At 46.9% G+C, this 13,612-nt stretch overlaps 1 protein-coding gene across 1 annotated transcript in view; it reads right to left on the reverse strand.

The window, feature by feature from the left end:
* Window positions 1-7,516: 7,516 nt before the first annotated feature.
* Window positions 7,517-13,612, reverse strand: part of Fermt1 (fermitin family member 1) — a 46,775-nt gene continuing 40,679 nt past the window's right edge. Inside the window, exons 14-15 of the mRNA XM_028878641.2 lie at window positions 12,301-12,442; window positions 7,517-10,214 (exon numbers count right to left, since the gene is read on the reverse strand). Of these exons, the coding sequence (XP_028734474.1) occupies window positions 10,041-10,214; window positions 12,301-12,442 (316 nt within the window). The 3' untranslated portion in view covers window positions 7,517-10,040. The remainder of the gene's footprint in view (window positions 10,215-12,300; window positions 12,443-13,612) is intronic.

A 13,612-nucleotide genomic window follows, 5' to 3' on the forward strand; every position in this document is an offset into this window, starting at 1 on the left:
CGTCATGGTTGGTGTAGAGCAGTGAAGAACCACCACTGGGGCTGGACACATTGACTCCATCAAAAAGCAAGTTCTGTTACGGAGGAAGAAAGGAAAACGGCTTTTGCTCAGAGATAATCGTCTTGGCCACAAATGCAAGGTCTGTTTGGCTCTGAGATGGCTTGTTTGTGTCCTCCTGCCCTGCCTACTGGCTTAGCTCTGGCCCGCCCCTGCCCCTTCCATTGTGGTCTGCCTTCCATGGCTCCACCGTCAGTGGCCACACTTGCATTTCTGCATGCCAAGCTGACCATGGGCCATCGTGGAGAAGAGCATTGTCTGATTTTCTCCACTGATAATGTCTGCCAAGCTCGACTGAATTCCTGCCCCTCTCTCTACTGGGCAAATCTTTTGTTGACCTTCAAGGCCGAGTCTAACATTCCTCCTGAGAAACTTTCCTGACAGGCCCTTGACTCTACTGTCCCAGACTATCCCCTACTTTTTGGTTTCCCGTGCTTTTTATTTGTTGTGTTGGTGCGGATGAGACTGCATCACCACTTGGCCCTGCCAGCTCTCTCTCTGATTTGTTCCTGCACTGTGTGTAACCTGAGCAGCTAGCACAGTCCCTGGGCATCGCAAACGCCTGTGGAAGAGGCAGTTGCTTGTCTCCCAATATCTACTCTCACCATTTTTATCAGTAAAATAACCTTGACTTCTAGTTGAGTCTCCGGCGACTTTGAATAAAGAGCAAATACTTCAAACTCCCTTGAAGAGAGCTAAAGCCATGTGACATGCCTGGAGCCATAGCTGCCTTGCTGGACCGAGCGATGACTGGGACTACAAGCTGGACATGGTGGAGTAAAAAGATGCAAGTATGTGGACTCCTGGCTTGTATAGTGATTTGTAGTCCAGCCTTGCCTACCTAAGGAGGTTGAGAAAGGAAGAAAGTTTCCCCAAGTGGGGATTTGTTGTGCAATGTTAGTTTAAGATGTGTTACATTTGTGTTTGCAGTAGAATATTTGTTTAATGATGCAAAGATGTATTGCATTCTTTCATGTTGCATTTATTTAACTCTGTAAAGCTGTGTTAATTTGTCTGCCTAAAACACCTGACTGGAGAAAGGATAGGTGGGCTGCCAGACAGAATAAATAGGATGAGAAATCTAGGCTTGAGAGAGGAAAAGGAAGGATGAGAAAGGAGGAGAGGAGGACTCCAGGGGCCAGCCACCAGCCAGACAGCTAGTCACAGAGTGAGAAGGAAAGAGAGACATATAGAATAAGGAGAGGTTAAAAAACCCAGAAGCAAAATGTAGTTAAAGAGAAACAGAAAGACTTAAGTTAGAAAAGCTGGCTAGAAACAAGCCAAGCTAAGACCAGGCATTCATAAGTAAGAATATGGCTCCATTTCTGTGTATTTATTTGGGAGCTGGGTGGCAGGCCCCCCAAAGAGAAACAAACAAACAAACAAACAAACAAAAACCAACTTACAGCGATTCAACACAGAGAATTTTCTGATAGCACAAAATATATATGTATGCTTTAAAATAAATTGATTTAGACCAGGCATGGTGTTGCATGCCCGTTACCCTGGCACTCGGGAGGCTAAGGCAGGAGGATCTTGAGTTTGAGGCCAGCTTGGGTTGAATAGTAAGAGTCTGAAAATAAAAAAGGGCAGGGAGGCTGAGGATGGGGGATACAGCTCAGTGATAACTTGCCTCCACATGCAAAGCCTGGATTCTATTTCCAGCACCGTAAGGGGAAATAATTGATCTGGTTGAATTACAATAGCTGAGCCCTGCCACAGGCTGAAAATGATTGCTTGCTGGATTCATTAGGTTCTTTTAACGAGAAATTCATGGGAGTCTGCTTAAAGGGTAAAAGGAATTTATTAGGAAGAAAATTCACTAAACGGAACAGGAGAATTGTTGCAGGGTCCTGGAAGGCTGGGGTACTGTCCCATCTGTTCTGCCGCCTGAGTCAGTCTGCACCATCCAAGCCCACCAGGGAGAGAAGAGAGCGTTCTATGTGCCTCTCCCGTCTTAAGGTAGCCCGAGGCCATGCCCCAGGGGCTGATACTTCAAGGTCATAGGTAGAACAGTTACCTGTTACATCTCTAGGGGGCTGTACTTCAAGGTCGTGGGTAGGACAGATATCAACTACAGGTTCTGACATATATTTGTCATGTGGTATTAAAAAAATAAAAAAAATTTTTAATTATGGATATGTGTGTCTCTCTGTGAGGGTATGTGCATGTGTGCCCAGATACCTGTGGAGGTGAGAGGCATCGATTGCCCTGGAGCTGGAGTTACAAACAGCTGTGAGTTACAAGCACCTGAGTAGGTGCTGGGAACAGAACTCGGGTCCTCGGCAAGAGCAATATGCACCCTTCACCACTGAGCCACCTGTCCAGCTGTGTCACGTGGGAACACTGAGATAAGAACACCAGCACCTACTGCTATGTGTCCCTTGCAGGTACCAACGACAGAGCCAGAAATGGAGTCTTTAAAGGTGAATTTTGCTCAGAGAGCTGGCCATCTGAGAGAACAGTGGATTAAGATCTACAGACCTGTCCTGCATCTCAGTGCCAGAAGGCAGATTATATGTAGGGATCGGGAAGGGGACAAGGGCAGTCAGTCATCGTGGAGCTCAGGTTTGCCCCTCTGGTCAGGTAGTCAGGCCTGTTGTTGAGAGTTAGGATGTCTGACTCTCATTATTGTCCCTTACCCTCTTCCTTCCTCCTGTGGACATTTGGACACTTCTCAAAAGGCTGAGTCCAGTTAATTCAATGTCTGTGGTGTCAACTTTGTGCTCTTCCAGAGTCATCTGGGCTAGGGGTGGCAGTCAACTCCAAACACATGCACCGTCAACAGTGGGCATGTGCTAAGCTACAGTAACACAAGCCAATTGTTTTTTATGATATGTAGTACAAGAGCATCTTTAAGACAGAATGCAAATGTGTCCCCCCAGCCCCCTGTCTCCTCTGTCCATAGTAGGCAGGATATGGCTCACAAATGGCCTCCTATCTGACTGACCACATGCCTATCCACTTCATACCTCCCCGTAATTTTAGGTTTGTCCACTCTCTATTTCACAGGTTACAGGAGGGGGTTATTTAGCAGCCCTTTCCCAAGCATCTGCTGGTCATTTGCTCTCCTGGTGAGCACTTCGATTTCCAAAGTCAGCTACAAAGGGAGAAAAAGGTCAATACAACATCTCACGCTGCTCCTCCAAAGGGGCTTGGTTCCCAAGGGAGAGTCGTTGCTCTCTGGTGTGATTTGGCATCAACCATTGCCAGCAACAGCAAGGCTTGGGCCAAGTGTTCATTGCAGGTCTCTGGCTGGCATTTGGTATCCTTTCCTTCCCTTTTGAGCCCATCCCTGAGTCAGACTTGCAAGTGAGTGCCATGCTGGACAAGTACAGTGATACTTGGCATCTGAAGAGTTGTTTAGTAGAAAATTTGACATTTGCGATCTAATATAAAGTAATTGGAGAGGGAAATTCCAGGATTTTATGGATTTCATCTCAATATGTTCTGCAAAAAAAAATCAACTCAGGTATTACCTACTGGTGGTCAGGATCTGAGTTAGGTGTTTTCAGGTGACTTAGGGATTTCTATTGCTGTGATAAAGACCACGACTTCCTTACAGTTACTACTGATGTCATGAAACACCATGACCAAAAGCAACTTGGAGAAGAAAGGGTTTATTTGACTTACACATCCACAACACTGTTGATCACTGAAGGACGTCAGGACAGGAGCTCAAACAGGGCAGGAACCTTGAGGCAGGAGCTGATGCAGAGGCCATGGAGGAGTGCTGTTTACTGGCTTGTTATTCATGGCTTGCTCAGCCTGCTTTCTTAGAGCACACAGGAACACCAGCCCAGGGATGGCACCACCCACAGTGGACTGGGACCTTCCCCATCAATCACTAATTAAGAAAATGCTCCACAGTCATGTCTTATGGAAACATTTTCTCAACTGAGATTCCCTCCTCTCTGATGATTCTAGCTTGTGTCAAGGGGACATAAAACGAGCCAACACAATGATTGTAAGCAACTTGGGGGGAAAGAGTTTATTTCATCTTACAGATGTAGTCCATCATGAAGGGAAGACAGGGCAGAAAGGAACCCACTGTCAGTGTTGACAGCAAGACATAATGAGTGAAGATACTCAAGCTCCCTGACTATTGTTTGGGACTTCCTCTTATGGAGTTCAAGAGGAGAAGGAATTGGTTACTAAGGGGCACAGAGTGGGCAGCTCTCTGTTTTAATGAATGGATTTGGATTATGTAAGTCTTTGCATGTTGGGCATTCTTCTTTCCATAGTGCATCTGCTATAAATCATATGCCTCCAACTATACTTAGGCATAAGATTGTAAAAAGGGGATTCTCCTTAAAAATTCACTTGGGGACATAGTTTTGCTTACTGCTCATGTACCCCTAAGTAGTTCAGCCTGGGATGAACCCTGCCTCCTGCACCCAGCCATAACTGGGAGCGTATTTGATTAGAACTTGGTCAATAGGGGAGGAGAAACTTTTGTGGAGAAGGCCGTGCATGCAGCTCAATACGGATTTGGGGTTGTAGGTTGCTAACAGGCTTCCAAGGGCATTACTGGAAAAGGTCTGCCCCTCCCTCTTCCTCCCCCCCCTCTTTCCCTCCCTCCTTTCTCTATCTCTGTCTCTGTTTCTCTCTCTGTGTCTCTGCCTCTGTCTCTCTCTGTCTGTCTCTCGCTCACTTTCTGTGTATTGCCCAAAAAAGTAGAGTGGCAGATAACTGACCCATTCTCTCCTTTTCCCTGACGCACAAAGATGCTATCATGAATAAACACAACCTAGAATTCCTGGCATAGGAGCCTCAAATTCACATCGAAAATCAAGAGCAGTGTTGAAGAGTACACTTCAGAAGATGTAGACTCAAAACCTTTTTCCTGTATATAGCTTGTGACCTTGACAAGCTGCCCGGCTTCTGTGCACAATCCCACTGTGTGCTAGAGCTGGATTATCTTAGCTGGGTCACCGGATGTTCACATCTCCTTCCGAGTGTGTGTCCACTACTGTCACATTAGCTGTGCCACGCGTCTTTACATCATAGGAATTAGCCACCCAGCATTCCCCATGGCCACAGAGTGTCTAACCCCATGACCACAGAATTTCTAAATATTTCCCAGCATACCATTTCTAAATGTGTTCAGTGGTGCTTATCATGCATACTTGGCTGAGGGGATGAATGGAGACAGCTTGTGGGAGGCATGAAGCACAAGGGACAGCCCTTACAACATCAGCATCCCTCCACCTCTCTCTCAAAATCAGTCTCTCTCTGTCTTGACCTACCAGTTCTATGGTTGAGACTGCTCTTTGGGGAGGCAGAAGCTGGTTTCATCCACTGCCACATAGCGTTGCATAGCTACTTAGCCTCCTGGTATCTCTCCTGCTCCAGGGCCCGGGATGGGGGGTGGGGGGGGCAACAGTGCAGCCTGTCTTCCTAGCATGAGATGTAAATCACACAGCCAGAGGAGCTGGCCCCGGTGACAAGGCTGGCTTGGCATTTGCACAGGCCTCCTTCCCTGTGCCTTAGAGTGCCTTGCTGACTCCATCCTGGTGCGGGTCTTGTGTCTCTGACAGATGTGCTGGCTGATCCTGGTGTGGGTCTTGTGTCTCTGACAGATGTGCTGGTTGATCCTGGTGTGGGTCTTGTGTCTCTGACAGATGTGCTGGCTGATCCTGGTGTGGGTCTTGTGTCTCTGACAGATGTGCTGGTTGATCCTGGTGTGGGTCTTGTGTCTCTGACAAATGTGCTGGTTGAGGACTACCCTTTAAGTAGCAAGGCCTCAACTTGAAATCTCTGCGGGTTCAATACTTGGTACCAGGCCTTTAATAGCAATGAGGAAATCCACGTTGGAAGTGTATGCCTTCGGGAAAAGACACACAGGTTTTACTTTTTAAAAAAAGTAGCAGTGGTTGCCAGAGGTTGGCCTAACTTCCAGTCCAAGTTCTTTGAGGACAGCCAGAATTGAGTGACAGCATAGGGACCTGGTCCCTTTTGTAAAGACCTCAGCCCTCTTCCGTTCCCAGAATACCCTCTGTTACAATGCTGTGCTGCCAGGAACATGTCCTTGCTCTCTCCTATAGCCACATGGCACCCTTGGGATCCAGCCAGGCACTGCTCTCAAACTGGCCACCCCACTTCCAGCAGTGCCTGCCCTGTTACAGTCTCTATGGAGGGTCACCAAGGCCTTTCCTGATGGTGCATTGTTTGGATCATACCACACAGGCTTTGGAGCCTTTCCCAAAAGTCCTCTGCTTCTCCACAAAGGGCTCTGCCTCCTCCTTGGGGCCCACTTTTTCATGTCATGTGATCGCAAACGTTGGGGGGCCCTCCTAGAGGCTTTTCTATACTTGCTAATCTGGTGGCCTTAAGACGGGGTTCCATGTGACTCTGGGCTCAGGGATGGCTTAATTATTAGGGTCCTAGTCTTCATTCAGCAAGAGCGTTTCCTCTGCAAAGGTGTCTGAGAAGTTACCATATATACTTAGGTTTACGATTGATTATATGGATTAGCTTTGTAATTATGCTTCATGCTTGCTAGGCATGAAGCTTATCAACAGAGATACACCCTCAGGGCAAGTTAAAAGATTTTTTGCTTCAGGAAATAACTATTGCAAGACACCTTGGATCCTAAGGCCACTGACTAAAGGACTAACTTTCAAATGAAAAGACTCATTTCCGTGCTTTTTAGGACTCCAAACCCAAATTGGAAAAAAAATGCAAAACTTTTAGTGAGGTATTTCTCTGTCTCTCAGACCTCTCTGGTTCACCTCTACCTTATCCATCTAACTCTGGGACAGCCAGTTTCCCAAAGCTGGTGACACTTTCCTGCCAGTATCAGTCTGATGAGGGGATGTTGACTTTGTGGGTGGGTGTGGTGGACACTGAGTCACGCTGGACTTGCGAGTGAGGGACACCGAGTTTCGTTGAGTGGGAGGTGGCTAGCGCCTCAAGGCTGAGCAGGGAGGGAGAAGGTTGACAAACTTGGCTTTGGACCCTGGCTCCACTGCTTCAACCTTATGACCTCAGGGTGGTTCTCCTTGTGAGCTTTCTTCTGTCAGTAGAACAAGTAGGCAAGCTCTACTTGCGCCCCCTATGGGCCGATGTGAGAATTACATGAAAGGATCTTAAAGCACAGGTTTATACCTATTAGGGGTCATTTTCCATTAAATAAAGAGGTGCTCTCAGCATCCAACTATCAAAAGCTGAGGCCTTGGCTCTTCCTTTCTCTGGATATGTATTTCTTTTCTTTCTGGTGGTTTCTCAAGATCTAGAAAGGGAGGCCACAGTAAGGACAGGACATGAAATCTGATGCCCATCAGTGAGTGATCAGTTGAAAGCAAAGGTTAAGAAAGGTTCTAAGTTGACCTCTTAGGACTCAAGGTCAAGCACTCTCTAATTACCTGGAGGATCTAGAATCCTAGTGTACAGAGGCACATGTTAGACCTGTTTGGACCTTCAGAGAGCAGGCCAGATAGGACACAACCAGACTGTATTCAAACCCATATAAAACGCAATTTTAAAAGTCATATAAATAATACAATGAAGATTTCAGCATCTGTGGCAGATAATACAGCAAACGGTGGTGGTGGGGGCACACTTTAATTTAGAATTTCGCCGAGGACAAGTCACCTGACCTTTTGTACCCAAATGTTAAAAAAGAAAGGAAGGAAAGACCAAGCTGTTCTCTGGAACTGTGGCATTTCAAGTTTTCTTCTCACACCAGTTTATTCCTCTGAGATGTTGCTGTGTCAGCACAGGAGAAACACTACTCAAAACGGCATGAAATTAGGATAGAATGCAGCCAGTTCCCTGAGCATTTCATGGAAATGCCAGCCAACCATGAAAAGCCAAGGAGGGACTGACCTGAAGGCTTGGGTTTGGGAAAACTAGGCAAGCTAAGCTGTCATTGGTGACACGCAATCAAGGAGGTCATTGTGACCAGGGCCTGAAAGATTTGTCTAGACTCTAGCATGCAAATGTGTTTTTGTTTGTCTGTTTGTTTGTTTGGGAGAGAGTCATTATGGAGCCCTGGCTGGCCTCAAACTCATAAAGGTCTGTCTGCCTCTGCCTCCTGAGTTCTGGGATTAAAGATGTGTGCACTACACCCAGCTTCCTGCCTAGGCTCTGAACAGTAGAGCCCAGGGACAGCAGAGGAACAATCATTACCATGCTCACTCACTTAACATTGGTGTCTGCATAAAACTTTCCAAATTAAGTCCTTCAGGATGGGAGGCAGAGCTTCCAAATGCCTAAAGCACTTCTGGGCTAAGTTGAGCCCCAGAAATTCAGTGGGTGCCTGAAGGCTCATGAATACACACCTCTAAGGAGAGGCTAAAAGAAACCTCCAGAAGGTTCTTCTGGCTCAGGTCTGTGGTCTCCAGCCAGGGCTGTCTCCTGACTCCTGGAATTGCAGAACTCTCACTTCCCAGGTGGCTTTGTTGGGAAACAGAGCAACAGCTGATGTTTAAAGCGCTCTGGACTCCAGCCAAGCCCCTGAAGCTTGCAACCTAGGAGGAAGGCCGAGTTCAAGTCAAGTTCTTCCTCTGTCTGTGCAGTTTGAGTTAGTGTGGAAGGAGAAAGGCTGTGTATGAACAAAAGAAAACACCTCCCTTTAGCTCTGATGCTGCGTCCCACCTACTCAAATCCCACTCATTCCCTCCTAGGGAGAAACCAGGATGTGACATTCAGGCAGCTGTCAAGGGCTTATGCCGGTAGCAGGCAGGGAAGACGCAGCAAAACGCAGCCCCCAGGAATCTGTTCTTGGCTTGTGATTTACAAAGCTAAAGCTGTTTAGGGAAAATGCCAAGAATCATAGAAACAGACTCCACCCCCAGAACTCCGCTGAGTGGACCAACACTTTCTACCACACAGACCAGCCAGGGCTCTGGAAGTAGCCAGCCATTAGTTCACAGAATTGACCATGGCGGACTCTAGGAACAAGTCTGCCCTCCCTTCCTTACTTGGTTGAAATGGAGGCCTGACTGGACTCTGAATCCTGTCCTGGGTGTTTTTGTCTTTTCGGGTCATTTTTAATTGTGTGTGTGTGTGTGTGTGTGTGTGTGTGTGCGCGCGCGGTATGTGCATGTGAGTGCAGGGACTCATGGAGTCCAGGAGAAGGACTCAGATCCTTGGAGCTAGGTACTGGGAACTCAGTTAAGGTCCTCTGGAGAGCAGCAAACCTCTTTAACTGCCGAGTCACCCTCCAGCTCCATGGAAAGTAGTTTTTATTAACAGAGAGCTGGGCCTGTTTTCTTGAGATCCAGTCCAGAACAGAAGCGATTGAATCATGGATCTTGGCTAAGAATGGGCTTCCCTGTATCCCTTCAGTACACGTCTTTAAGAAGGACTTCGGTGTGTCTATGGGATTCCCTAGGAATGGGGCTTCTAGTCTCAGCAGTAATTTGAGGACCAATGATTAGACCAATGGCCAGTGGTCACCTTAACAGATGTGACAGCGACTGTAAGCTGATGACGCTAAAGACCACTGTAATCCTGTTCCTCCCCGACTCATCTCTTTGACCTCCAGAGAAAAGGTGTGTCCCTCTGCCATTTTGGCAAGATGAGAGCTATGATCAATTTTGTTAAGGAAGGACCTGAGTTTCTGGACTAAGATTTGTACTTGCAACCTGTCTGTCCCTTTTCCCCTTCTGTTCTCACTGCTGACTTCCCATGAGGCACATAGGCAGAAGGTCGACTGCTAGTTACTAACATGCGCTTGCAAAATCACAGAGCCTGAGCGCCATGCCGAGCCTTAGAGTAGCCAGAGAGTAGCAGCCCCCTCTCTCCCCACCGGCTCACAGGAAAAGCAGCAGGAGCCCAGTCGGCTGCCGGCAGTTTGAGGCAGAGTCCTGTGGAAGGGATGTGCTGGCAGTGTGTTCAGATGAGGCAAGGAGCTGGGCGTCTGGTGGGAAGTACACATTGTGTTAGTCTGGAATCTACACACTGGGAGAGCCACAGATCCTATCCATCCTGGAAGGCCTCCTAGGTCCACATAGGCCAAGTAGGCCTGCTTCACTTCAGTCCTGACCGCCCGTCAATTTGTGAAAGAGGTCCTCATCGAGCGTTTCGTTTTGGTCCTTGGATCGGGTGGACAAGAAAATGTAGCCACCAATGTACTCGTGCACAATCTTGCAATCCGCGCTTAGGCAGGTGAACGCGATGGAGACATTCTGGTCAAACTCGATTGCCACCTGGAAAAGCAAGCCATGGATAAACTTAAATTCTGGCAAGTAAGGACGAGAAAGCAGTTGTTAGGCTGGGGATAGCCCCCAAAGCTGAGGATTATGGAAGTCTCCAAAACACCATGCAAAGAACGGCTTTCCGAAACATGCCTTTGCTCTTTGCGCCCTCTTGTGGTCTCAACTCTGATGCGTGCCGTTGCTCTTTTAGAGGTGAGGACATCCCAGTCACTCCCTGTGTGGAGGGGCAAGAAGCTTTGTGGACTCTTGTTTGTTTTTTAGGGTTTCTCTGTATAGCCCTGGCCATCCTGGAACTTGCTCTGTAGACCAGGCTGGCCTTGAACTCAGAAATCTGCCTCCATCTGCCTCCCAAGCACTGAGATTAAAGGTGTGTGCTAGCTAGCTTTTAACTACTGCTGACTAGCTTTGTGGACTCTTCAGAGGAGGTCTCACTGTGTGTAGCCTAGGCTAGAAGCCCTGAACTTGCAGCGATCCTCCTGTCTCAGCCTCCTGAGATCTAGGATTATAGATGTGAGCTATCATTGTGGGCTGCAGACTCTTTAGTGGAGAATAAAAGCCCTGCCTTAGTTCTCCAGCAGCCTCTGCCTGTCAGCCTTTCCTCCATGAAAGTTACAAGTTCTAAACACTAAATGACTTAGAGAATGGCCCATTTCTCACCTCTCCACATTGGGATTCCCTGCAGAACTTTAAAAATGACTGATGCTTGCCGGGCGGTGGTGGCACACGCCTTTAATCCCAGCACTTGGGAGGCAGAGGCAGGCGGATCTCTGTGAGTTCAAGGCCAGTCTGGGCTACCAAGTGAGTTCCAGGAAAGGCGCAAAGCTACATAGAGAAACGCTGTCTCGAAAAGCCAAAAAAAAAAAAAAAAAAAAAAAAAAAAAAAAATGACTGATGCTCACTTCCCACTCCTGGACAGTAATAGTAAAATGCTTTAAGATATTAGGTCTATTTTCTGGCCTTCAGTCTATGCATGTGTGCCCAGACAGTTAATATTGTTGAGGGGAATCCAGCATTTTGAAAAATAGTGTGGGTCTCTTACTGTTCCATCATGTTGATGGTTTTCTTGTAGAAAAATGAGAATGTAAAAGGAACTATGGAAGATAGATTCTTACATATTTGTTTTGGTGTATGTGTGTGTGTGTGGAGGCCAGAGGACATGGCCAAGTGTTTTCCTCTATCACTCTCTACTTATTCCTATAAGACGGGGTCTGTCACGGAACAAAAGCTCCATGTTTGAGCTAGCCTGGCTGTTCAGCAAGCTCCTGGGATGTGCCTGACTTCACTCTTCAAAGCTGGGGTTACATGTGTTTATAGTCATGCCTAATATTTTTCGGATGCTAAGGATTGAAATCCAGGTCCTTTGTGCTGACACAGAGTGCGCTCTTAACCACTGAGCCATCTTACCATCCCCAAGAGAGATTTTTATATCAGCAGCATCAAACTGTTCTGCGTCATCAGTAGGATTCTAAGGCACCTCTAACTTGATCTTGACATTGGGCTAAATATAGTTCCTAGGATGTAACATGATGGCAGCCGTTACAGTTGTGGGCTCAAGAGCTCATCTCACAGGACAATCTTTTTTGGGCCATCTCTGGGTAGCCATCTCTGGATATCTCTTTCTCCTTCAGCACTATTCCCTGCTTGGGCCTGGAATGTTCTCTAGGTAGGCAACTGAGATGGTGGGTCTGCAGGTAGTCTGAGCTCTTGGCAGTTAGATGAGGCTTTTTTTTTTTGGCTTTGTTCTGTGTAGGGTTTCAGCTAAGGTGGTTTCAGCTAAGCAATGATTGTGCTCAATCATATATAATCCTATGATGAGTTTATGAAAATGGAATAAACTGCACAACAGTTTTATAATCTGTCTGCAGGGGAAGTCTTCACAGAGCTAAGCTGATTGGCAGTGCTAACTGAATAACTCTGGGCCTAGATTTGTTAGGAAACTGCCCAGAAATGTATGCTAGTATTTTAATAGGCTATTACCACATGTTCCTGGCTCATGAGTTCTAACTATAAAGGCACCTGAATCTTTGCTAATGTACATCTGTGGGTCAGCTTGGACTATCAGAAGCTTCTGTCTCACCTGTCGGATTTCCCAGTTGACATTCCACTGCTTCATATTGGCGAATCTCCATGTTGTAACTGGAATCCCAGTGACTGCATCGATTCTAATCAACCTGTTGTATGAAACTCCCAGAATGTCATCTTTCTTGCTTCCTTTAAATCTGAAAACAATAGTGTTAATTAAGAGAACAACAGTTATTCATATATAAGTTCTTTAAAATAAATTATTGTTGTTGTTTGTATGCAGGATGTGTATGTGTGGGTGTAAAACACACGTGTGAAGGTCAGAGGACAACTTTATGGAGTCAGTTCTGTCCTTCCATCTTTATGTGAGTCCCAGGGAACTCAAGTCACCAGGCTTGTGCAGCTTTTACCTGCTGAGCCAGCTCTCTGGCCCCACGTACAGTTTCTCAAAGGCGACCTCATAACATTTCTAAATTATCTCAGAAGAAAAGTCAATAAACCATCTATGTTCTGAAGGAGGGCACTTTCGTGTTGATAGAGAAGATATGAAGACCGGGAGGGAATGAAGGCTTCCCTGAAGACATTCTTTAAAAGAAGATGACATCAGAGGAACCGAAATCAGAGGAAGTCAAAGCACTTCATACAAAATTAGCACCACCACGTTCTAGGATTGGGGGGTAGACTATTCCTGACCAGCAGGGAGTGAAGAACATGAGTAAGTGATGTCCGTGTGCCAGATAAGATAAGAGAGGAGAGCAAAGTGCAGAGGTGACAGGGAGTTCTAGCATGAGGTCATTACAGTTGTAGGTAGAGGTCAGAGAAGAAGGTGACAGAACCAAAGAGTTGATGCCCAGGGGTGAGTGAGCTATGTGGGTATCTGGGGGGAGAAGGATCGCAGGCAATGCAGTATTGTAGCATTACCACTTATGCGTATAAATGGGTATGCTTAAAGACTGCTGGGGCCAGGGTGACTGGCACAGTATAAGGAGGGCAGAGGAATGGACACAGAGGGCTAAGCTGTAAAGACATGCTGACTCTGAGTGGCACAGAAAGATGCCAGGGGGTTTGGGGCAGAGGCTTAGCATGGACTGCCTCAGCTTTTACAGGAATCACCCTGGATGCTCTTAGAAGACAAGGCTAGAGGCAGAGAAACCAGGTAGGGCCTCCCTGGCAGTGCCCAAGTGGTGGTGAGATTCTGGGTGTGCCCTGAAGGCAGAGCTGGTAGGATTTGCCAGTTATACATGGTGTCCGTGCGACAGAAACCATGGTTTCATTTAGTGAAAGAGTTTTATTTAGTGAGGTGCAGAATAATTCAAGGAGGGGCAGCTGTAGGGGAGAAACAATAGGCGTTTTGGACATGGTAAGAT

The sequence above is a fragment of the Peromyscus leucopus genome, chromosome 4, assembly GCF_004664715.2.
Source record: "Peromyscus leucopus breed LL Stock chromosome 4, UCI_PerLeu_2.1, whole genome shotgun sequence".
NCBI classification, from domain to species: domain Eukaryota; kingdom Metazoa; phylum Chordata; class Mammalia; order Rodentia; family Cricetidae; genus Peromyscus; species Peromyscus leucopus.